The 21,527-nt window shown below is 40.6% G+C and overlaps 3 protein-coding genes across 4 annotated transcripts in view; all 3 read right to left on the reverse strand.

Moving 5' to 3' along the window:
• slc30a5 (solute carrier family 30 member 5) overlaps nt 1-2,717 on the reverse strand; it is a 10,516-nt gene extending 7,799 nt beyond the window's left edge. The window contains exons 1-5 of the mRNA XM_080476329.1: nt 2,543-2,717; nt 2,260-2,438; nt 1,772-1,894; nt 1,593-1,659; nt 98-183 (exon numbers count right to left, since the gene is read on the reverse strand). Coding sequence (XP_080332455.1) covers nt 98-183; nt 1,593-1,659; nt 1,772-1,894; nt 2,260-2,330 — 347 coding nt within the window. The 5' untranslated portion in view covers nt 2,331-2,438; nt 2,543-2,717. The remainder of the gene's footprint in view (nt 1-97; nt 184-1,592; nt 1,660-1,771; nt 1,895-2,259; nt 2,439-2,542) is intronic.
• A 133-nt stretch (nt 2,718-2,850) lies between these two features.
• LOC308117719 (annexin A1-like) lies at nt 2,851-14,385 on the reverse strand. Of its 2 annotated transcripts, none has more exons than XM_080476786.1 (12): nt 14,293-14,385; nt 12,835-12,923; nt 12,597-12,702; nt 11,736-11,830; nt 10,070-10,183; nt 9,339-9,429; nt 9,084-9,220; nt 7,280-7,373; nt 6,449-6,547; nt 5,342-5,400; nt 4,503-4,625; nt 2,851-4,424 (listed from the first exon to the last, which is right to left on the reverse strand). In XM_080476786.1, exons 2-12 carry the CDS (start codon nt 12,892-12,894, stop codon nt 4,368-4,370), a joined length of 1,035 nt encoding a protein of 344 aa, XP_080332912.1. In that variant the 5' UTR covers nt 12,895-12,923; nt 14,293-14,385; the 3' UTR covers nt 2,851-4,367. The 2 variants fall into 2 exon arrangements, with proteins under 2 accessions (XP_080332912.1, XP_080332911.1); XM_080476785.1 differs by lacking the exon at nt 14,293-14,385 and adding an exon at nt 13,028-13,311.
• A 1,238-nt stretch (nt 14,386-15,623) lies between these two features.
• Nucleotides 15,624-21,339, reverse strand: LOC308117395 (uncharacterized protein). The gene is made up of 3 exons (XM_080476252.1): nt 21,072-21,339; nt 18,465-18,761; nt 15,624-17,375 (listed from the first exon to the last, which is right to left on the reverse strand). Exons 1-3 carry the CDS (start codon nt 21,280-21,282, stop codon nt 16,570-16,572), a joined length of 1,314 nt encoding a protein of 437 aa, XP_080332378.1. The 5' UTR covers nt 21,283-21,339; the 3' UTR covers nt 15,624-16,569.
• Nucleotides 21,340-21,527: the final 188 nt, after the last annotated feature.

Genomic DNA, 21,527 nt, shown 5'->3' on the forward strand with positions numbered 1-21,527 from the left:
ACACACACACACACACACACACACACACACACACACACACACACACACTGATAGAAAGTGTTGCAGCATTTAACTGATAATTCCAGAGACGTTTTACCTCAGAGGTCCACACAGAGTGAGACCAAAAAAGCCGAGTAGGGAAATGACGCAGCTGAAAATAGCGTGCTTTAGTAACTTTATCCACTGCAAAGAAACAAAGATAACAGAAAATGTCCGTTATTGTTAAAGAATATAAAGGGCAAACATGATTAATAGATTTCTATGAGCCGCTGCTGTTGAATGAAGACTGAAATGCACAGAAAGGTCCTGTATATGGTAGAGTCTTTAGCTTTTATCCTTACAGAGAGGCAGTATTTAGTTTGAGTTCAGGGACCACAAACAGCCCAGTTTCATCGCGAGTGAGCTGCACTAGTGTGTGAGTGACTACTCCTGTGAGAATAAGCTTAAATTTAAACTTGTCTATATTTGAGTTACATATCAAAGCAGTATCACTGATATCTCAGCTCGGGTCTCAGGGTTGTGTTGTGTCCGCAATTCCCTTAATAATTTTATTTATTATTTTTAAATCTATGTTTTCTTTAAAATGTTTACAATTTGCTCGGTGGTTTGGCGTGCTGGATTGGAGCCTCTTTCCGGCCGGTTATGACCCACATATGATCACATATTTGACATTAACTGCATAATTTTAGTTGAGCTTCTGACTGGATTTGCATCATCAGATCGGGCACTTTACTGTTGTTAAAGTGAACTGTCTCTGACCATCGTGTTTGATTAGGAGAGTTCTGATGTTCACTGAATTTTATTGACACGTCAGATTGGACGTTGGGCCGAGCCGACAGGAAACATCCAAGTTTGTGACATCAGAAACTGGGGAAGGCTATGCTGCTCATTTACAAGGTAAATAGATGAATATCAACTGTGATGTGTGTATTTGTCTGTATGTTTGCTGATAGTGATTTAATTCCCATTAACACTGTCGAGAGATGAAATTCCTGGAATTTCTGGGGGGAAAAAAATGCTGATAAAACACTGCAACCTAGTAACTGAAGGGAAAACACTTAACTAAACAGTACTGAGCACAATTTTCTGAGTGGTGTAATATAGTTGGGGAACTTATTAAAGAGGCACAAGGAGATTTGGGAGTGATGGTGAAGCCCCTACAGAGCTTTTACATTTTAAGAGAAAAACTGACGTCGCTTTAAAGGCAAACTGTGGTAAATTTGCATTAAGTTATACAATTAAACTAAAATTAATCCTGATTAACACATAATTTTCCAAAAGCACTCGTCATGTTTGCGAAGTGTTGTGCTCTGTTCTCTGCACCTCATCTCCTTTGTGCTCCATAAAACACGGTACAATTTCCTAAAGAGAATGCTGAGATATCACCATCCTCTGCATCACATCAGCCCTTGATAAAGCGAATCATAATTTTTGAATTGTAATGCCGATCACACTGCCAGGTTGGAGCCATCATGCAGCCTTTCAAGCATCTAAAGCTGCTTTATTGCGTCAGAAAACCTATGAAACTCCCCCAACAAGAGACCTTTAGGGAAATCAGCTGAAACATCAGAGCAGTAATCACTTTAACAAACCTGTCTCTTAGAGATGGCTTTTCCAGATGAAAAGGGTTTTTGAAAGACTAGCAGGATAACAGCACTCCTAGGGAACAAAAAGATCACCATGTCAACTGGGCATGTCAATGGACAAAGACAAAGATGCAGAACGGGGTCTGAAAACATTACATTCACACAATGACATGAGGTGTACTTACCCTAATTTTAAAATGAAGATAAACTGAACTATATGGACAACTTTGAGGATGTCGTATGATTCAAAGATCCCGAGAGCCTTCAGGACCTTCGAGATGACCAGTAACACGATGTACCTGGTCAACCTGAAAAGACACCAAAGAAGTGTTTCACTTATAGGCAACAATTCCCAACTATATATTCTCTGGATACAAGATGCTGCATGATATCAGAGAAACCTGCATTGATGTTATTGGGATATGACTTGTGATGAATAAACACCATAAAGAAGGTGATGTTGGGGTATTTGTGTTTGGGGGAGGTGGGACTTCATAATAACAGTGCTTTCTCTTCTAAGACCCTGTTTATTGCAGATCAGTCAGTCTTATGCAGTGTAGGATGAGTCTGTTTATCACCATGATAATGAATAGTGCAATCGTGAATGTGTCCCAGATATCTCCTGGTGTGATTTAATTGGCGTAATAACAGAAGGAACATCTCACAGACTCACCTTGAATCTGGCACCTCCACCATGCCCAACCTGCCTCCTGACAGCACATTGCTGCTGTATTTCTCCTCCATCTCTCCTCAACGAGCTCTTTCACTGGCAGAGAGTTCCAACTTGCTGCTCCTGCCTCCTCTCCATCCCCTTTTTATAGCGTTTCTGCTCTGTAAACTGTAACCTTCAAACTGCACACAAACAATAATCTGAAGTCATCTCCTCCTGCCTGTTAGCCTGTTAGCTTAGCCACCTCACCAGCCGCTAGATCTGCTTCCAATGAGGTCAAACTCACGAGCTGCGTCCCATTTTTCTCCGTGTACAGTGTCCGATAAGCAACAACAACAGTTCTCTACCTCGAGTGCCACAGAATTAAAGTAATAAAGTGGAAGAAAAGATGAGTAGCCGGTTTCTGATAAAGCCACGACACTTCCGGACACGGTAAACATTACACGTCATCGCGCTGCGTCTGCGTAGTGCGCACTGCATTCGGGGGTTGCCAGGTCGGCTGTCCTGCGCTCGTGACGTGTGGGGGAGTTGCCAGATCGGACCCGGCCTGTTTTGGAGCGAATGGAATAGAATGGAATCAATGAAGCTCTATTATAATCTAGAGAGAAGATTTTATTGAGCAGGTTGATATTACACCGTGCTTTTTAAAATACATTAATACACATTTTTAGGAAATATTTCAGAGGAATCTTTTTTTTTTTTTTAATTCCAGTATATGAAAAAAGAAACGGCAGTGTACCACTCATTAATACCTTCAGATACCTAATCATCCCCTGATCAAGTATCTCTTCGTCACTTTTTTAAACTTTATGAAGAAACAATCTTCAAAACATCCAACTGAACTGGACAAAAGGATTAATGGTTTTAGTGTGAAAAGCCACACAAGCAAATGGACAGAAAAAAGAGGAAGTTAAAAAATTGCCTATTATATACGTTAAATATTACACATCGTATTTAGAAGTTAATGTAGTTTGAAGTTTTGGGGGCTGTTAAGGTTGCCCAGAAATAACAGAATTTGAATTGATGACAAAACATATTTTCAGTTTCAGAGACATAAAATGACCACAAAAAGGCAGGGAGGTTACCACAGACTCTAGAATAACGCCAACCAGAAATCTGACTACCTTGATGCAAAGATCATCCCTACAAATATATGAAATGGCCAGCAGAAAGTGCAAAACAAAAACAAAAAAAACTAGTTTATTACAATTTAGTGTACCACCCTCATGATGCATCACATTACAGCTTCTCCACCAATGTGGAGTTTAATTTCCATTTGCTGCAGGAAATTCATCCAGTTTAAACAAAGTTTTCTAATCCAGGTTGGACTTACTGACACTCCTGAACAGACACTACGAAATCATTTTGTCGTCGTTAATGGTCTTGTATGAGTCAGGAAATATGTCAGTGGTTGACTGTATTTTACATCTTATAGTCATCCTGATTTTAACATTTCCATGTTATAGTTCTTAAAACTCAATATGATAAACTGAGCGATCCTGAATAATTATCTTGGTTTTGCTGCTGTAGAGACACTTATCCATGACCTGGTCATCTGTTCTCTACACTCACGATGCCTCTGACTGACAGTTTCCCCATGCCATTATCTCTTGCACATAGTAGATCTGTGATTTCTTCTACCGTTTCTCTCATGTCCTGTTTGTCGTCTCCTGACCAACCTCTAAACCAGCAACCTTTTCTGAACCATGGACCAGTTTCATGCCTGGCAAGTGGAATTCAACCAATAACCATTATCTAAAAAAACAAAAACATCCAACTTTGTCTTTTGATGAAGTAGTATTAGTATTATATTTGAAATCAATGTCATGTTTGTATGGGCCTCTGACTATTGCGCCTTCATGTGCAAAATCATTACATAAAGGACATAACACCTTTAGAATTCACCAGATGCTTCTGTTTGGCAAATATTACACCTGAACATGAATGTGCTTCATGAAAAAAAAAAAAAGGTCAGAGATGCATTATTTCTAGTTTCTCAGATAACAGCTTTATTTTAGACCAACTCCAGAAGAAACACCAGTCCTGATTTTTATGGATTCAAGAGATTACGTCGATTCTCAATGTGTGAGCTTTCCTCAATGTCCACGGTCTCAGTGAGGTCCACACAGTCCCAGCAGGACTGCCTGGTAGTGTCCTTTGGTGTCGTGCTGTAAAACACAAACGGGTCAAACAAAGCTGCCTCTGTCACAGAAGGCAAAATGAGACTATTCCACATAGATTCCCACCAGTATGTCCTCCTGGACGGGCCGGCCGTACATGCCCCTGTATTCCTCCACGATCTTCTTCAGGTCGATCTCGGAGCGGCTCACCAGGATCCTGATCAGAGTGTCTTCACATGTGCCATGACCCTGAGAGCACAGTGGAGCCATCGGTCCCTCAGACTATAACACTTCCGTTTACAAGCAGATACTGTTAAACTGAACTTCTTAGACAATATGATTAACATTTTTAGAGAAAAACATGGTGTTTTCTTTTCATTATTGCATAAAATTGCTTTGTAGATGCTTTCAACTTAGTACAGGTTCTTTTCATTTCTTCCATCTAACATTTTCAGCTTTTTCAATAATCCCACCATTTTGAAGACTCCTAGTAAAAAGCGGCTCGTTTATACGTTTAATTTTAACCAGAACAAGTCACACAGTGTCAGCATTGATCCTGAGGCATGCTTCATACTGCAGCAGACACTTTCCTCTCATGGACACTTCAGGAAAAACACACAGCACAGGAGCCAACCAATAACACTGCTGTCTGCTCCCCGACTCCTAAATCACAGACATTGTTGACTTCCGTCTGAAAACTGCAGCCAAAAGCAATCCAGCGCTGCCATTTGATCTCTTCTCTAATAAACTGCAAATAACTGGATTACTGACCAAACATAACATTAAATCAATTCTGACAGTCAGGATTTCCTATTGATTACTTAGCCTAATGCATTTATATTTGGTTTCATATTCTGAATATATCCAACCTGCTTTTGCTGTGCATACTTTAATAAAAAAAACACAACATGTAAAATCTTTAAATCCCCACAAACATTTTCTGGAACTCAGACTTTAATACTCACCTTCATGGCCTCGTGAAGCTTCTCAGCAAAGAAAGCAGGCTTGTTCCAGGCACATTTCACTGGACATCAAAAAGAAAGAAATATACAGACATGGTTAATTCACCATCACAGGACTCCATGCAAAGCGCAGATGCTCATCTTTAAACTGGGATCATCCCCAAAAAATAAGTAGTGCAGAAAAAAAAAGAAAGAAAAGCTTTTTATTTGCATTTACTCCAGTGAGATGAATCTGTGCAGCTCTTTAATGGCTCCGTCTGCACACCACATGTTGGAACTGCAAACGGTACAATCTTGTTCCATCCTGTGTTTACTGGAAGATCATGTACTGAAACTCATTGGTCAAAGCCAGCAGTGGTTCCTGAACGCAACACTGCTCATCAGGTGGCTCAGCTAATGGAAAATGAATCTGCAAAGATTGATATTCCTCATTTTACAATATAACCTTTTTTTTTTTAACATTTAAGCAGCAAGTCAACTCAAATGAATGACTTCAGATTAACGTTCATGAATAGTAATCAGAGTTCCACTAAAGGCGAAACAAACATTTCACACACTGAACAACAACTTGAGCTGCTAAATATATCATGGCCAATTCATTGTGTTATTAGCATGTGCAAAATAAATATCAGGCTCTGAAGGTGGGAGAGATTACACGGCAGAAATAATGCAACTATGGGCAAATACTATGGCGGGGGGGGGGGGGGGGGGGGGGGGTTCTCAAAATAGACTCATCTTTTTAAGAGAAGGCAAAAGAATTGAGAGCCTACCCACTCCACCCGGTATGAGAGGGCATCACACCAGTTTTCAAAAGAAATAAAAGCCATTGCCAAAAAGCTTCGAAACTACCATTTACACTGCTTGCAGAAAGTATTATGTTCTAAAGTTTTAAAGAGCTAGCTAGATTAAAACTACTGCCTCCACTCAGTAGGTTTTACAGGATGGAAGAACAACCTGCAAAAATAATCTAAACTGATGCAATGAGGCAGGAGGTTCAGATCTAATCCTCATCAGTTCACCGAGGTATGTGATTCCACTTATTACAAGCTGAATCCACTCCCTTTAAACACATAAACCGCAGCACATTTTCTTTTGAGGACTTCCACTCACCCAGAGTAAGGAAACAGTCCTGAATGTCTCCCCGCAGCTCCTTCCGCATGAGTTTGGGTAACGAGATCTCCCCCAGGTTGTCTTTGTAAAGCTGGAGAGCTGCAGAACAGAGACAGACAGTCGTTTTTGGACCTGGAAACAAACTGAAACTGCTCATTGGCGAGTGATTAAGAGTTGTAACTTCTCCTGCCTTCCAGGGAACAATCAATCCTTTCATCGATATCTTGATTTGGCCACACAGTGGGAAGTTGTTTGCACTTTTGCTTAAACGTTAATACAAGGTGTTAATGGTGTACTATAACAGACATGGTAAACTGGCTTCCCGCAGGCCACATTTGGTCAACAGCTGCCTTTGTTAGTTTGTGAGATGATTTCTGAAAATTAAAGCCAATTCACAAAAACAATTGGAATTCTGCCCGAAAAGTGGAACGTATCCAATGTATAAAAAAGTGTAGTAGTGCATTATTGTTTAATACACTTACAGCCAGTGAGTTCACTTTTTGTTGAATTAGTACCTGAAATTGTCATGCATGATTAAATCGGTTACAATTTGCCCTATGGCAGAGAGGATTTCATTTTTGTGGCCACTCCTGCGATCTAGGCTGCCCACCTTATTCATTACTCTTTGTACCTTTCCCTTCCCCACCCGCCCCGTACTGGATTTATTCACAACAACCAAAACAAACAATCTGAGCAGACTGTTGTTCCCACACTGCTGGGTGTGTCCTGCAGGACGAGTGCGGTTCCACCGGTTTGTTCAGAGGCGTGTCCTCTCTGAATCTGATGAGTCAAACCTAACAGCGGAGGCTCAGTTGTGTTTCCAGCACTCACTGCGACGCAGCTGAGGGCCGCTGCGTTTGGTCAGAATCTCGATGAACGTGGCCTCGCAGATGTCTCCAGCCTCCTCGCCTTTTTCAAAGAGAGTCTGCAGAGGGAAGAGAGAAAGAATTAGAAACAAAGAATTTATCCTTCTCTCGACTGAAATAAGTGCAGTTTCCTCTGGATTTTCCAAGGCAGTGGTTTGCACTCTCGCTTCACGGTGAGACGATCCCCTGCTCGAGTCCTCGCTTGAAAGCCTTTCTGAACACAATTTTCTTGGGTGCAGGTTCTCGGGTTTCTTCCAGTCCAACACAATATGTTTGAAGTTAACTGACGACTAGGAAAAATACCTGAGGACTCCGACTCCCCAAAAACCCAGTGATGGACTTAGATATACCAATAGTCGGTGGAGATCGTCTCCAGTGATCTTAAGTTGGTCAAAATCTTGTAGCAGTGAATGGATTGATGCTTGATAAAGATTTAACAAGATTATCCAGATTTTCAGCATCACTTCCCAAACACATCAGAAGCAAAGTTATTTGAAAGTGATCCCACGATCGATGAACGTCTCCCACGTGGTTCCTATTTGGGTTGATATGACATGTGAAGCAGTTCAGTAAAAAAAATCCCTTACAGTTTCATAAACTAATTTGAGATTTATGTCTTTATTAAGTTCCGTTAAATACAAGAAAAGTCTAATGTGTCAAAAAGATTTTGACCAAATGACAGGAATCTTTCTCAGGATCTCTGGAGCTGATCCCAGCTGAGGAGTTGAAGCAGATCCAGGTTGTATCCTGACATATTGATGTTCAACTGATGACTGAATGCATGCATGGAAATGTACACACTGGGAAACAAATCAATTCCTCCTTGTGGGATAAATAAGGTGTCTGAATCGGAATCATCACAGGCCAAACAACTACACACATCTAGTAACAGCTTGGAGTCACCAATCAACCTCGAATGCATGATTTCTGACCCGTGTGAGAAAACAGAGCACCTGAAGGAAACCCATGCATGCACAGGGAGAACATGCTGAAGTCACACCAACAGACTCCAGGACAGTTTATATAATAAGGCAATAGCCCTAAATCAATGCATACCAATAAATACTGGTCCAACAGTGGGAGATGGACATTAAAAATGTTACAGTAACTATTCTCTGCACCTTCCGGCTCACTTTACTCTGCACATTCATTTTGACAGTTTATACCATTTATATATGATGTGCATTATCCTTATTCATTTTTGATAATATTTCTAATTGTACATATGTCAATTTATTTTCAACAATTGCTTAAGTAAACTGTATATGCTAATCTTTGGCAATTTCATGTCTTGTTTTTAGCACCATTGTTGTACAATAACAATCAGCATCCTTCTAAGTTGGACTCAAGCTTTGTCACGTTGAGGTGCCGTGTTAACCTCCACTCCACTGGCCACTAAAATAACTTCATGTGAAATTATAACCTGTCTAATATAAATTCACTTTACATCAAGTTCAAGAATTTATATTAATCTGTATCGCCCCCCCAATGCTGAACACACGTGTCCGTATTGTTTCATCACACATCAGTGCTCCCTACAATGATTAACATCAGAAAAGCCTGGCACCAGAAATATGGATTACAGAAATATATCTTTACCCACTTTTATGGACATTTAAAAGTTAAAATATGAAAAATATAAGGGATATATATCGAGTTGGGTCATTAGCATATCCTATATTTTTCCTCTAGTTTGCTGGATTTGTTTTCAAGTTTTGACCAAAGAAAAAGGAAAACCACTAAAGTAAGCATTTAAAATTTGACTTCACCTGTGCGTCTTTTCTGGCCAGGTCCATGTCCACTTCAGTGTTCTCCTCTTTGTTTGCCTTCAGCAGAGCCAGAAGAGCATCATGAAAGTCTCCTTCGGTCTCGTGGCCAATGACCTGCTCCAAGTCTGGCCCGTACACTGGAGGGAAGACAAGCTTTCAGTCCAGACACATTTTACGTGCTGAATCTAAAAACTTCACCTGGATAGTGTGTAAGAAATCTAAAAAAAAAAAAAAGACCAAGAAAAAGCGACCGACCTTCTTGGTAGACCCTCTTTATGTCCCGAATCTCTTGGTTTGTTCTGGTCACCAGAATCTCCACCAGGATCTCCTCGTCTGTGCCGAGACGCTGGTGCAATAGAGGAAATATGAGAGGAGAACTTTAAACTACAAGCAAACAGCGATCATCTTTCTTTTAAGGGGTTTGATTAAAAACTAACCTTGGAAAACTCAATAATCATCTTTTAAACCAGGTGTTGCCAAACTCATCTCACCTCAGGAGCCACATACAGCGCAATTTCCTCTTGAGCGACCCGGACCAGTAAAACAATGCCTCAACAACTTTAAAGATTGCTACTTAAAGCTCAACATAAAACCAATTTTATCAATGCCTACTGGTGCAAAATACAGTGAAATGTCCCCCAAAAAATTTCCTATAGCTGTTGCATCGTGTGCATTTTTAGAAACTCACTGACAGCATGGCTGTGATGCTAGTTTGAGAGCAACAAGGTTCTCCGCTACTCTGAAGAATTTTGTAAAAAATAAATCAAGTTTTCTTTGAACTTTTTCTAACATGTTTAGTGGTTTGGTGGGAGCTTTAAATAGTTGAAGTGGACAACAGTCTCACTGGTGATTTATTAATGGGCCCACGACCCTACAACAATCGGAATTTCTACCATTTGGTTTCTAGTATTGTAAAACTGCATTTCCTGCCCAGACCTGAACTCAGCTCTCCTAAACCATTGTGAAGATGGTCCATCATACGACACCTTTGTTGCCTTCCTGATCAGGTAAGAGTCGAAAAGAGCCGGCGTCATGAGCAGAGCCAGAGTGACATCCTCCAAATCTGAGCGGAGAGCCCCTTTCAGGTCCGTCTCCAGGTGCTGTAACACACAATGATCAACTTGAAACATTTCGCACAACTCAACAATCATCTTGTCTTTCAATATGTGGGGTGAGGTTGTGGAACGGATTGGAGGCGGAGCACAGGCAGTGTCCAACCATGATGCAGGCCAAAACACAATACAAAAAATAAATGGTTTTCACCAAGTACAGGAAGGAGGTGGTGACACCGGCGTAAAATGATTTACCATTTTTCTTGTTGATTTGTATATATGTAGATTTTTTTTTCTGGAAATGTGAGCAACAACAACAAGGGGTAGGAGTTAAGCTTAGGCTTTGCCCTACTCCTTTTCGGATATGGTTGGGCATTATTTATTTAATTACTTATTTTTTGCTCTGCTCTGATATGTTTATTTTGTGTGTGTGTTTTTATTTTGAATAATCTCATTTGTGCCCCCATGTCCAAAATAAACTTTTGAATTCAAATTCAACACATGCTGGGAATTAAAGCCACTTTACCAATGGCCAACTGTTACCGTTACCTCAAATTGTCCTTGCACGTAAAGAAATTTACTCGGACTGTCAAAATGTACGAGAGTGCTGAAGGTTTGAAATGCAGTGTGCTTGTCTGATAATTCATATTCTATGTGATCAGGCCGAGTTCAGATATGGCATGTACTGCATGTATGCATAAAGTGGGATATTGTAATTGTATCTCCACAAAATGCCCACTATTGATAGACTTCACTCTTCACTTGTTATTCCACGTGACTAATTTTTAGATTCTCATGCTAAAAGATCTCTGTATATTCCAATTTTTGTAGTTACAATTTTTGGTTTGTTTGGGTAGTGTTCCTTAGAGAAGGCGATTTGGGATGGGGGGTCCATTTCCAAAGCAGACAAGTCACCACTGTGGGTCCCCGAGCATGACCTTTGACCCCATCAGGACCTCAGAGCACCTTAACGTGGGCAGAGCAGGTTTCATCCTCCTGCTTGTTTTTGTGACATTCATTGGAGCTGAATCCTGTGCCGCACGATCATCTTTAATACCATCTGTCACCACTGTGATTGATAATAGAAGCACTGACATGTTGCATACAGACTTCATTTACCATCAAGTCAATATTATAAAGCAAGAGAACTACTTACAAAAAGTAGTATTGTTTCTGAATTTCTGTCTAAACAAATTTATCTTTAATTTCAAAATTTAAAAAGGCACAGATGCACCAAGAATATATGGTTTACACAAAGCCATTGCATTTAATCTTATTTTATTTCACCTCAAGCAAGCAAACACATGAGACATTGTTTCCTCTTGCTCCGATAAAAATCAATAACGTTTTTCTCACGTAAACAGACACCCGCAATGCAGCGAAGTTTAGCATTGTGGTAAATAGTTGCTGTGTAAACAGCTCTTGGATGAGCTGCAGCTGTGACGCTGTTCACCTCATTTGTCTTGCAAATTCTTGCATACTCGCAGCATCTGAATGGTGATAACTTTAAAAGTACTCTAGCTTTAATTTTTCAGTTGGTTAATTCCTCGTCACAGGACACATTTGGCTACATGAGAAATGTCTCGGTGGAATCACTCACATGTCCGGAGGACGCTTCATAAACCGCTTTAATCTTCTGCCGCTGCTCGTTGTCCCTCTTCACCAGGACTGAAATGATCACATCCTCGTCCACGTCTGCAGTGCAGAAGTTGGAAATTAGCTTTCGGGAATTACAAAAAATTGATTTCCAAGAAACAATCAGGTTATTTTGAAGAAGATGTGCATGTACTGAATCTGAGTCATGATAATTAAAGTAGTCAATGTAAATGTGTTCAAATATCAGTAAACCACACAGTGAAAGGGCTGTAGCCAAAAAAGAAAAACAAGTAGGAAGTGAAGAGATGAGGGGAGCTGGAAAAGAGGGAGATATGTCCATCAACCTCATGTAATGTTCTGCAGGATTAACCATAGAGGGCGCTCCCTGTGGTCCCAGCAAAGGTCAAGGCTGTCAACTCAGCGTTTGTTACACCTGACACTTCACTACATTTTTGAAAACCTCTTTAAGTGTAACCCTGTGATGCATTAATTATCAAAGATTTTTTTCCCTGAAGTGTTTTTATTCTTCTCAGGACATGAAAAAAAAAAAAAAAAAAAAAAAAAAAAGTTACAGAAACGTCTGCTCCAGTGAACTATATGCGCCTGAGCATTCAACATAATGAACTTACTGTAAAAATGAACAAAATCTTTTATTGTAAATATACAAACACTGTTGTCTGTTTTTGTGCTTTGAAAAAGTATGAAATCAACTTCATGGCATTTAATAAATATTTGTACTTGGTATTAGCAAGTAGGTAATTAAATTAAACATTTAAAAACAAGTATGAGTTCATCCCTAATTTAATGATCAATTGAAAGATTGAGAGGCTTTAGGTTTACTGAACAAATATCAGCGAGAACAAACCTTTGCTTTTGATGGCACTCTGGAGGACTGAAGCGTCACTGCTGGCGTTGAAGTTTGGGTACGGGCTGACTGTCCCATAGTATTTCGGTTTGACTTTACCCTTCACCTAATGGAAAGAAACCAGAGAACTTTATGCTTTGGGACTTCTAATCTTCAGAAATCAAGGCTGCTTTAGCCAAACAAAGCATTTCTCATTAAAGCCAAGTTGATATGCAAATGTGGCCGATTGGAGACTCACTTTGATCGTGTCGTCTTCATCTTTATCTGGTTTCAGTTTATCCAAGAATCTTTTGAACATCTTGAGCTGGTAGATGCAGAGAGCTCAGCCTGGTGAGAGACGAGACGGGACAAGCAGACCAGGCTTGGAGCTGATTTTCTTAACCGTGTTGTATTTGAATGTCTAACAAGTTGCTGGAGTGGTCAGACAGCACCTGCAGTGTGGAGCTCACCCGGCAGCGTCTCCACCCTGCACTGTATTTTCAGATCAGATTATTTTCACCAGTACAGGATCAGCCAATCGCTTGCCTCCTCTCAAACACTGTATTCACACCGGGTGATAGTCTGCAGTACAGACGTCTCCGACCAGTTTTACAAGTCTTCTGTTCAGACTTGTCGTTTCTCCCTTTATTCAAACACCACATTATTCACACACATTCTAAAAACAGTGAAAAGGATGACTCCAGTGCAAACATTTAAACAAAAAAATATAGCCTCTGAAGAAAAGCACACCTTTTTTTGGCACCGCTGCTCGACAGAACCCGATGAGCCACATTTCTCTCTTCAGGTCACATTAGAGCAGAACAGCGCTGATGTTGCACATCAAAAAGCTTTTCTTTTTTCCAGCTGACAATTTTACTTCACTTTGACCTAAATTATATCGACACTGTATTTACATGGGTAACAGCAGAATTGCTCAAAACGGTGTCATTTTCACATTTGGCTAAAGGCTGGTGCCGCTTGTTTTTATAATGAAAGCTGAGAACAATAGAAATCCCAGGAGAATATGGACTGGGTGTCATGACACTCAGGAGGCAAACCTAGGGTGCAGCCAAATAGTCCCTCCTATCTCCTTTCCTATCTACTTCAGCGGCCATGATAAGGAACGTTTGAATTCTCAATAAGCTAAGCAAAGGAGGCTCAATGCTTCCTTTAGAACCTCCTTACACGTCTAAGACGGGTCAAAAATCTTGCATTGGGTCAAACAAAACAAGCAGACAGATGCATCAACCTGCAACATGGATTACAGAACCAGAGGCACCATGAAAGAGAGCGGCTTCCTCATTACCCTCAAACTCGCCTCCAAGCCATGCGGTCAGGGTCAGTCAGTAAATACTTGCATCATCCAACAGGTATAGAAGTAGTTTCACAGTATTATGCACCTGAAGGTTTCATTAAAATGGACTTTATGTTCAGATTGTAGTCATTTTCAGAAGTAACCATTTGGTTTTGTGAAATAATTGACATTTTCATCACACACAGTGTGCCACGACAAACTAAACCTTTTAAGTTTAAATTTAAAGGTTATCATGGCAATATTTCACTTATTTGGCCCACTCAGGAGAAAATGGGCTGAATGTGGCCGTTGAACCAAAATGTGTTTGACATCCCTGCATCAAGGCGAAGCAAAGCACTGAAATCCATCAGACAGAGCAACACAGAATAAACAAGCAAAAATAAGTCCTGCCGCCAAACTTACAGAGGATGTAATGCCAAACGGGGAGCTGCAGGGGCTTCAGAGGAGTGAGAGGAAATACACAAACTATAAAGACCGAGGTAACAAGACACAGGTGAGACGTATCAGGGCAGGTCAACCAATCAATAAAGAGGAAAAGTTGGAAGTGACGACACACAGGAAACCAAAATTTGTTTGACATTTGGACCATGCATGTTTAGCAATGTTAAGGGTTTAACCTAAAAAATGACCAAAAACCATGGGCAGAAAAGGTTGGAATGATAAATGAATAAAAGATTAAAACTGTGGAGTCTCAACTGTTATCAAAGGATTTGTTTTTTTTTACAATTTTATTCAAAAATCAGAGTCAGAGTCATACAATAACTCACAGACGTGTCAACACTGTGTACTTTAAATATATGCTCAAACATAGTGGTAAGAGGAGGCCAAACTCTTCTAGGTTATTTTCTAGTGAAGGCCAAACGAAGTTCCCTGAAGCATTAAAGCTCACATTGAGAAAGGGTTCCATACTTGAAGCTTTTCAACAGAGTCCTCTTTTGTGGCATCTGGTGGCTGAAAGTATGAAGAGCAGCTTGAATGAACTGCTCCATTCTGGTTGCCCACTACAGAGTTGAGTTGACAGCTTGCCATTCATTTCAGAAGTATTGGAACAACACATCCCATTTGTGATCCTTGAGCAGTGATGTGTTAAATCTCCACTGTCTGATAGGAGGGTGATTGTTCTATTAGTGACTGTCATGGTGACAGGTGCAGGGTCACTGTTAGTAATGGGGTGAATATGTGTGTCCGAGGTGTCTTCAATCACTGATTTACTCACCAGAAAGTAATACAAGCTTGAATAGGATTGGTGCACTGCTGAGAAGAAGACCCAACGGTTAAGATTCTTCGTGACCCCTTCGTTGGAGTACCGAGCAAATTGGTACGGTTCCATAAGGAGGAGCTACAACGCAGCTGCCTGCTGATTGGTCAGTGGCGATCGTCACTCTGGACAAGTAGCAACACTTCATTACTCTCAGATGGGAGAGGCTGACTTATATTTTGGGAAGCGTGCATATAATGTTGGCCAAACCTGTTATAATCATTGTCTTTATTTCTATTATGAATACATTTTTAATTAGGATTGCTTTTATTGTTATTGCAGGTGCAGATATTTGTGTACAAGATTTTCTTTTTTACTTTTTATTCATTTATTGAATTTAATTTATATATTTCACCTTTCAGTACTATTTCATTCAGGTTATGTGTAAAGGACTGGTGACACGTGCACAAAAGTGTGAGCAACATGCACAATCTGTGTTCTTGTTTTTCAAATAAAAAGTTCAACAACAGTGATTATCAAAACCAGCTGGATTCACGTCAACTTTTTATTTCCATTTCTTCAAAGCTCACATCTGATTCAAGATTTTTAATGGGGCATTTTTCAAAACAAACAAAAGAAGTCGTGTTAGAAATTAAAATGAAACGTGCTCCTCGAAGATTCATTCTGCAATCAGGGGACGAATTGTCAGCCTCTGTGGAGTTCAACACAAATCTAGACCAAACCTTTTTAAATCTTCATTTCGTGACAAACCAGAAACCAAGAATTTTCCTGAAGCAGAGTCTCAACGGTGTTTAAGGGACATTTCACATTCAGATAGTCCGGGACTCGGTTCACTTGGGAGGGAGGGAAGCCGAGCATTCTTACACCTTCATTTGGTTCTGGTGGCGTTCACATTCACTTTTGAGACCGGATCAATCCGCCTGGAAAATGTCACACAATGACAACAGCTGCTCCCTTGGGAGCGCTGTTTCCTGAAACAAACACAGACCAGAGAGGAAGTAAAGAAGAAAAATGGTTCATTGATTGGTCCGGACCAAAACCGAAAGTCCCTCTGCTTCAGCACATGGTTGCTAGGCTAGTTAGCTCGTGGCTAATGGGTAGCCACAAACAACCGCGATATATAGACTTCTTATCAATGAACGCCTTTCTCACTACTCCACGTCTGCCCGCAATATATTTCCCAACTTTTTCTTTCTGCGTCTTCTTCAGATTCGTGCGGTTGGCTTTGTTTCTTTACTGCCCAGAATGCATTGCACACTACATCACGTCCTCTCACCCCGCCTCCCCGAGTGGGCATGCTCACGTTGCCCAAACGAATTGGTTTTTCCATGAAGAGAACTCTGGTCCCGATCCAACAGGGGAACGAGCCCTAAATCAGTAACGTTTCCGTCAAACTGGATGACACCTTGTGATTTGGGGCTCAAGCTGGAAGTCTTGAAGGAGATCTCCCATCCAGATGTTCATGACTTCATCTCTTTGTGAGCTTTCATGTGGCGCAAGAAATTATCCTGTCTACAGAAACTTTTTTCACATATTTCACAAGAATACGGCTTCTCACCTGTGTGAGTTCTCATGTGGAGCAACAAATTACTGTGCTGACTGAAACTTTTCCCACATGTTTCACAGGGATAAGGCTTCTCACCTGTGTGAGTTCTCATGTGGCGGTACAAAGTAGAGTGAACACTGAAGCTTTTCCCACATGTTCCACATGAATATGGCTTCTCACCTGTGTGAGTTCTCATGTGGACAAACAGATTACTTGGTCGATTGAAACTTTTATCACATGTTTCACAAGTATATGGCTTCTCACCTGTGTGAGTGCTTAAGTGGATCAACAAATCACTCCGTCGGCTGTAACGTTCACCGCAGATTTCACAAAGTTTCTTCTTCTTATCGGTGACAGTTCCTACGTTCTGACATAATTTACGTTTTTTACGGACAATTGCACCACACTGACTTTGCTCCTCAATGGAAGGAACCCTAAAGGAATCACTTTCAACCTTCAGTACAAGCTGCTCTCCTTCCTGGCTGGTACCAAGTTCCTCATGCTCCTCGATGTGTGAAGGTTCTGGTTCTTCTTGTTCCTCTTTGATCTGTGGAGGTTCTGGTTCTTCTTGTTCCTCTTTGATCTGTGGAGGTTCTGGTTCTTCTTGTTCCTCTTTGATCTGTGGAGGTTCTGGTTCTTCTGATTCTTCTTGCTTTAGAAAGTAGTTTATTTCCTGTTTAAATAGCTGCTCCTCTGTACAGTCATGGTGCTCTGGGAGCTCTGGAGGGACAAAAAAAGTACAAGATAATAGGTTAGTTACATTACTTCCACAGTTCCAGCTAAAAAAAAAACAAACAAAAAAACTGGGACTCAAGCGTTAATGCGACCAATTTGAACAATGTTCATGGATGGAATTATGTGAAGGTTTTAAGTCTGTGATCATGTTCTGTATATAGAAGGAGCGAGTTTAGACAATCATCCGCACTTTTGGTCATCCTAGAAAAAAACTCTCCCCAAAATGAATGGTACAGCATGTTAATGTTGAAGACAAAACTGGGCCCTTATGTGAAGAAGACCTGTAGCTACGTTTTGATGTCAAATATGATACGATTGGGTGAGAAATGTGGCCGTGGTCTTGAGAGAGAAACTTTTTGGGGGAGTTTGAGTCGACACTCTCTCCCACTCTACTTAACTCCACTCTAGCTCTGACAATACACACCCATTATAAACTCTAAAAACGACGGGAAATGTTACAAAACGTAAAGGCTCACAGACTGAAATTGGTTGAAGGTAAGAAAATGCTGTTTCACACCTGAATATTGGACAGAAGTGGAAACATTTTCAAAGTGAAATGAAATCTCGTGCTTGCCGTAGCAGTAGTGGTTCCAATTTGAAGGCGTTGAAAGGTAAGTTCAAAAGTTTCCCCATTCACTTTAATTGTAAAACTATGAGTAAAAAAGCTAAATTAATTGAAAGAATAAAATTCATATGAAAGCCAGAGTCGGAATGTCCCGAACAATCTGCGCGTTTTGATGAATGGTTGAAATCAGATCAAAACTGTAGGAGGAGAAAGAAGCCAAACAAAACAAAGAAGACTGAGATGTTTACAAAAGTGTAATGTCGTGATGTTGCTGTTATTACGCTTCCACACCAAACGGGTCGCTGTGTGGTTGAGTTACAATAGAGAGCGGAGAGGAAGAGTCGGTGTATTTGAAGTTACGAGTCGGATGGATAAAGTTGATTGAAGATACTAAAAACCAAAATGGACATAAATCCTGCTTCTATCTGGAATGGATAAATCAAACACAGCCCGAACAATGGAGATCCTCCACCAGTCACATTCATGTGTTCATTCACACTTTTCCATACCTGCTCTGTGTAACTTGATTTGAGGTTTCCAGATGATTTCCAGCAGTCTGCGCTGACGATCAATCTCCTCCTCGTACTGGACTATGGTTCGTTCCAGCACGGTGAATATTTCTCCAGCAGCAGCAGTTAGTCGCTGGGTGGTCAAGTCTCTCACATAGCCAAGGGAATTTTCACTTTCACCATCAGTAACAGTCACTTCAACAATGTCCTCCTCCTCTTTAATGTGTGGAGCTTCATGCTCCTCTTGCTCCAGGCTGGAGCTCGTCTTCTGGTGATCGATGTGTTGCTTTGGACTCTCTGGAGGGAAACAAGACAAAAGTCATCGATGTGACGGATGTGAATATTTTACAGTGATGGATGGATGAGACAGGACGGGCTCCATTTAGAATAGAAACATTGAGAAACAAAAACTCTTGACAGTAGCTGTGTGGTTTCAAAAATAAATGAGAAAACTGTATAGATGCATCATGAGCTTCTCTGAGCTCTGAAGCTTCCAGTTTGACGTGGTCCAGACATGGTCTTTTCCAGCAACACATACAACTCGTTAGGACAAAGTCTATGGAGGCATTATTGGTGAGAAATGTTTGCGCACTAGTAAAAGTGGAATTTGCAGTTGTGTACTGCGAGTCTCTCTACAAATACAACACCATACTTGCACCATCAAAAATTCAAAATTACAGCAGCACAAATCTTGTTTTACACAAATTTAAAAATAGATTAAAAAAACTGACATGCTCACATTTTCCTACAATTGTAGCAGTAAATTTGGTGAAAAATATATTTGTGCACCTGAATCAATGTGAAGTTCTTCCCTACGAGTCAAAGATTCTGTTTTCTTCATCTACAACTCGCACATCGCGGCTTCAGCTGAGATATCTAGTAAAAAACTACCTGTGCATTCAGTCAATGGAGAAAACGGCAGCGCTTATCTGAGATTGACAGATTTTACAGCCAATCAGAAGAGAGGATTTCATCCTGCAGCCAATCAGGAGAGAGGAGCTTATGGGAGTATGCAGGGGCCTTTACTTTCTCAGCCTCGATAGCCCCTGCTGTACCTGTGACTGGGAAACAGTGACATTTAAAGAGGCCAATCAGAAAGTAGGGAGGTTAGGAGGCCCTCTATGCAATTCTTGCCCCCAAACTGCCAAAACTCAACATCACCGCACCCGAAGAGATCACAGAAGTCACAGCGAGCGCACATAAAGTGGTCTAACTGTGTGCAATTACAGTTTTTATACGCTTGTGATTTTGGCCTTAAACTGACGCCATACATTATCACCATGCATGTTCAAAGAGCTGATGAGTGAAATTGAGATTCCCAATATTCTCTTGTCATAGATGAAAGCACAGATATAACATATGTCAAGCCGCTGTGTGTGGTAGTCCGCTACTTCAGTGTTAAACTGAACAAAATTGTGCCACCCCTTTTGGGGATAGTGAACTTAGATGGTGAAAAAGCAGAGGCTATAGCTTCCACTTTGACCAGTTTACTACAGAGCATTGGGCTGGATATCACATTGGATTAGGTATTCGATGGCTGCTTGACTGTCATTTACTGCACACAAAAATCAATTTCGAGATGTATTTACTGTTATGAATAGGGCTCTCTTTTACATGATGGGGCAGTTCAGCTGTTGGGCTTTTTTTGGGCTTGTTTACATAGAACTGGTTGCTTCTGACACAGTAAAATCTTTGGCACGACACCGTAATGTCTCCATAATAAACATGTACCACAAAACCTGAACAAACTACAGTAAAGTCAGCATGTTAGCTCAGGCTGAGAGTCAATAAATCACTTCTTCCATTTGCAAACAGCAAAAACACTGTTTCTCATACAGATCCTGTTTAATGCTGAAGGTTTGCTGTTTTAAAATCACTCCTGTTATTTCACTTTGTACAAGAACTGCAGACTTTGGTATAGTTGGCACAATATTCACACATTCAGACTTCTGGCATCAATAATTCTTTAATGAAAAGGTCATGAACACATGAATGGCCTTTTTTGTCAAAGTACTAGCTGTAGTATGATCAGCAGGACTGCTCTGGTGGTTGGACAGTTTCATTGGTCTACAGTACATTACATTAAAGTTATGAAATATTATTTCTAATAAAAAAGCCATTTGATTATGAAAAGGCCATTCATATCTCAAACCAAATGTTGTAGTCTGATCAGCAGGCGACAAATGAAGGCTGCAGTGAGTTTTGTGACATTGCAGTGAATACCAGTGACTATTAGATACTCTTGTCATCTGTCTTCGTTGTTGTAGGTGTTGTAATTTACAGACGGTCCCTGAGTACTGCTCTTACAGCCGCTGCACTTAGAGATCAATGTTATTTCTGCTGCTCCAAAGACACATACTTTTGATTTTAAAAAAAATGAGCTTGTAGCATATTTCCTACCTCACAACAAAGGTACAGAGATCCGTTTGTGTGCTCAGGGCGTTTGATTAAAGATTTATTGGTGCCGGAAGTCCGAATCTATGAATATCGTGCCAACTTTACCAAACTGACCTGCAGCTGCAGCCTCATTTCTGTCTGCGAGCTTCAAACGAAATGCAACGATCCTCCACGAGTCACATTCATGTGTTCATCTAGACTTTTCCATACCTGTTCTGTGGATCTTGATTTGAGGTTTCCGGGCTATTTGAAGCAGTTTTTCCTGACGAACAATCTCCTCCTCGTACTGGACGATAGTTTGTTCAAACACGGTGAATATTTCTCCAGCAGCAGTAGTTAGACGCTCGTCAATAAACTCTCTCAAAGTCTGAATTGAACTCATTGTTGCTGCAGGAGATGAAATATTTCCTCTGTGAGACATGGCAACACAATAATCCAACAAGCTCCAAAAAGCCTCCAAAGCTGCTTCTTCTCTCGTTGTGTTGGAGGACAACCAACAACGTTCAGATTTATACTGACACCTACTGGACACAAGGGAAACTGCAGGTTATACATGGCGCTCTTTTATGAATGAACCTGTGGTTTACAACGATGAATTTAATGATAAGTCATCTGTGAGAGGAAAACATGTACTCAAATATCCTGAATGATACCTCATTAGGTAAT

Source organism: Lipophrys pholis, assembly GCF_963383615.2.
Source record: "Lipophrys pholis genome assembly, chromosome: 12".
Lineage (NCBI taxonomy): Eukaryota > Metazoa > Chordata > Actinopteri > Blenniiformes > Blenniidae > Lipophrys > Lipophrys pholis.

What these genes read in the sequence shown, in the direction of transcription:
- LOC308117719 (XM_080476786.1), bottom strand. Translation starts at nt 12,894, where the DNA reads ATGTTCAAAAGATTCTTGGATAAACTGAAACCAGATAAAGATGAAGAC. An exon ending in AAAGAGGGTCTACCAAGAAG is followed by an intron (nt 9,221 to 9,338) that starts GTCGGTCGCTTT and finishes TCTTCCCTCCAG; the next exon opens with TGTACGGGCCAGACTTGGAG. An exon ending in AGCTTCACGAGGCCATGAAG is followed by an intron (nt 4,626 to 5,341) that starts GTGAGTATTAAA and finishes CTGTGCTCTCAG; the next exon opens with GGTCATGGCACATGTGAAGA.
- LOC308117395 (XM_080476252.1), bottom strand. Translation starts at nt 21,282, where the DNA reads ATGTCTCACAGAGGAAATATTTCATCTCCTGCAGCAACAATGAGTTCA. An exon ending in AATCAAGATCCACAGAACAG is followed by an intron (nt 18,762 to 21,071) that starts GTATGGAAAAGT and finishes GTTTCCCTCCAG; the next exon opens with AGAGTCCAAAGCAACACATC. An exon ending in AATCAAGTTACACAGAGCAG is followed by an intron (nt 17,376 to 18,464) that starts GTATGGAAAAGT and finishes TTGTCCCTCCAG; the next exon opens with AGCTCCCAGAGCACCATGAC.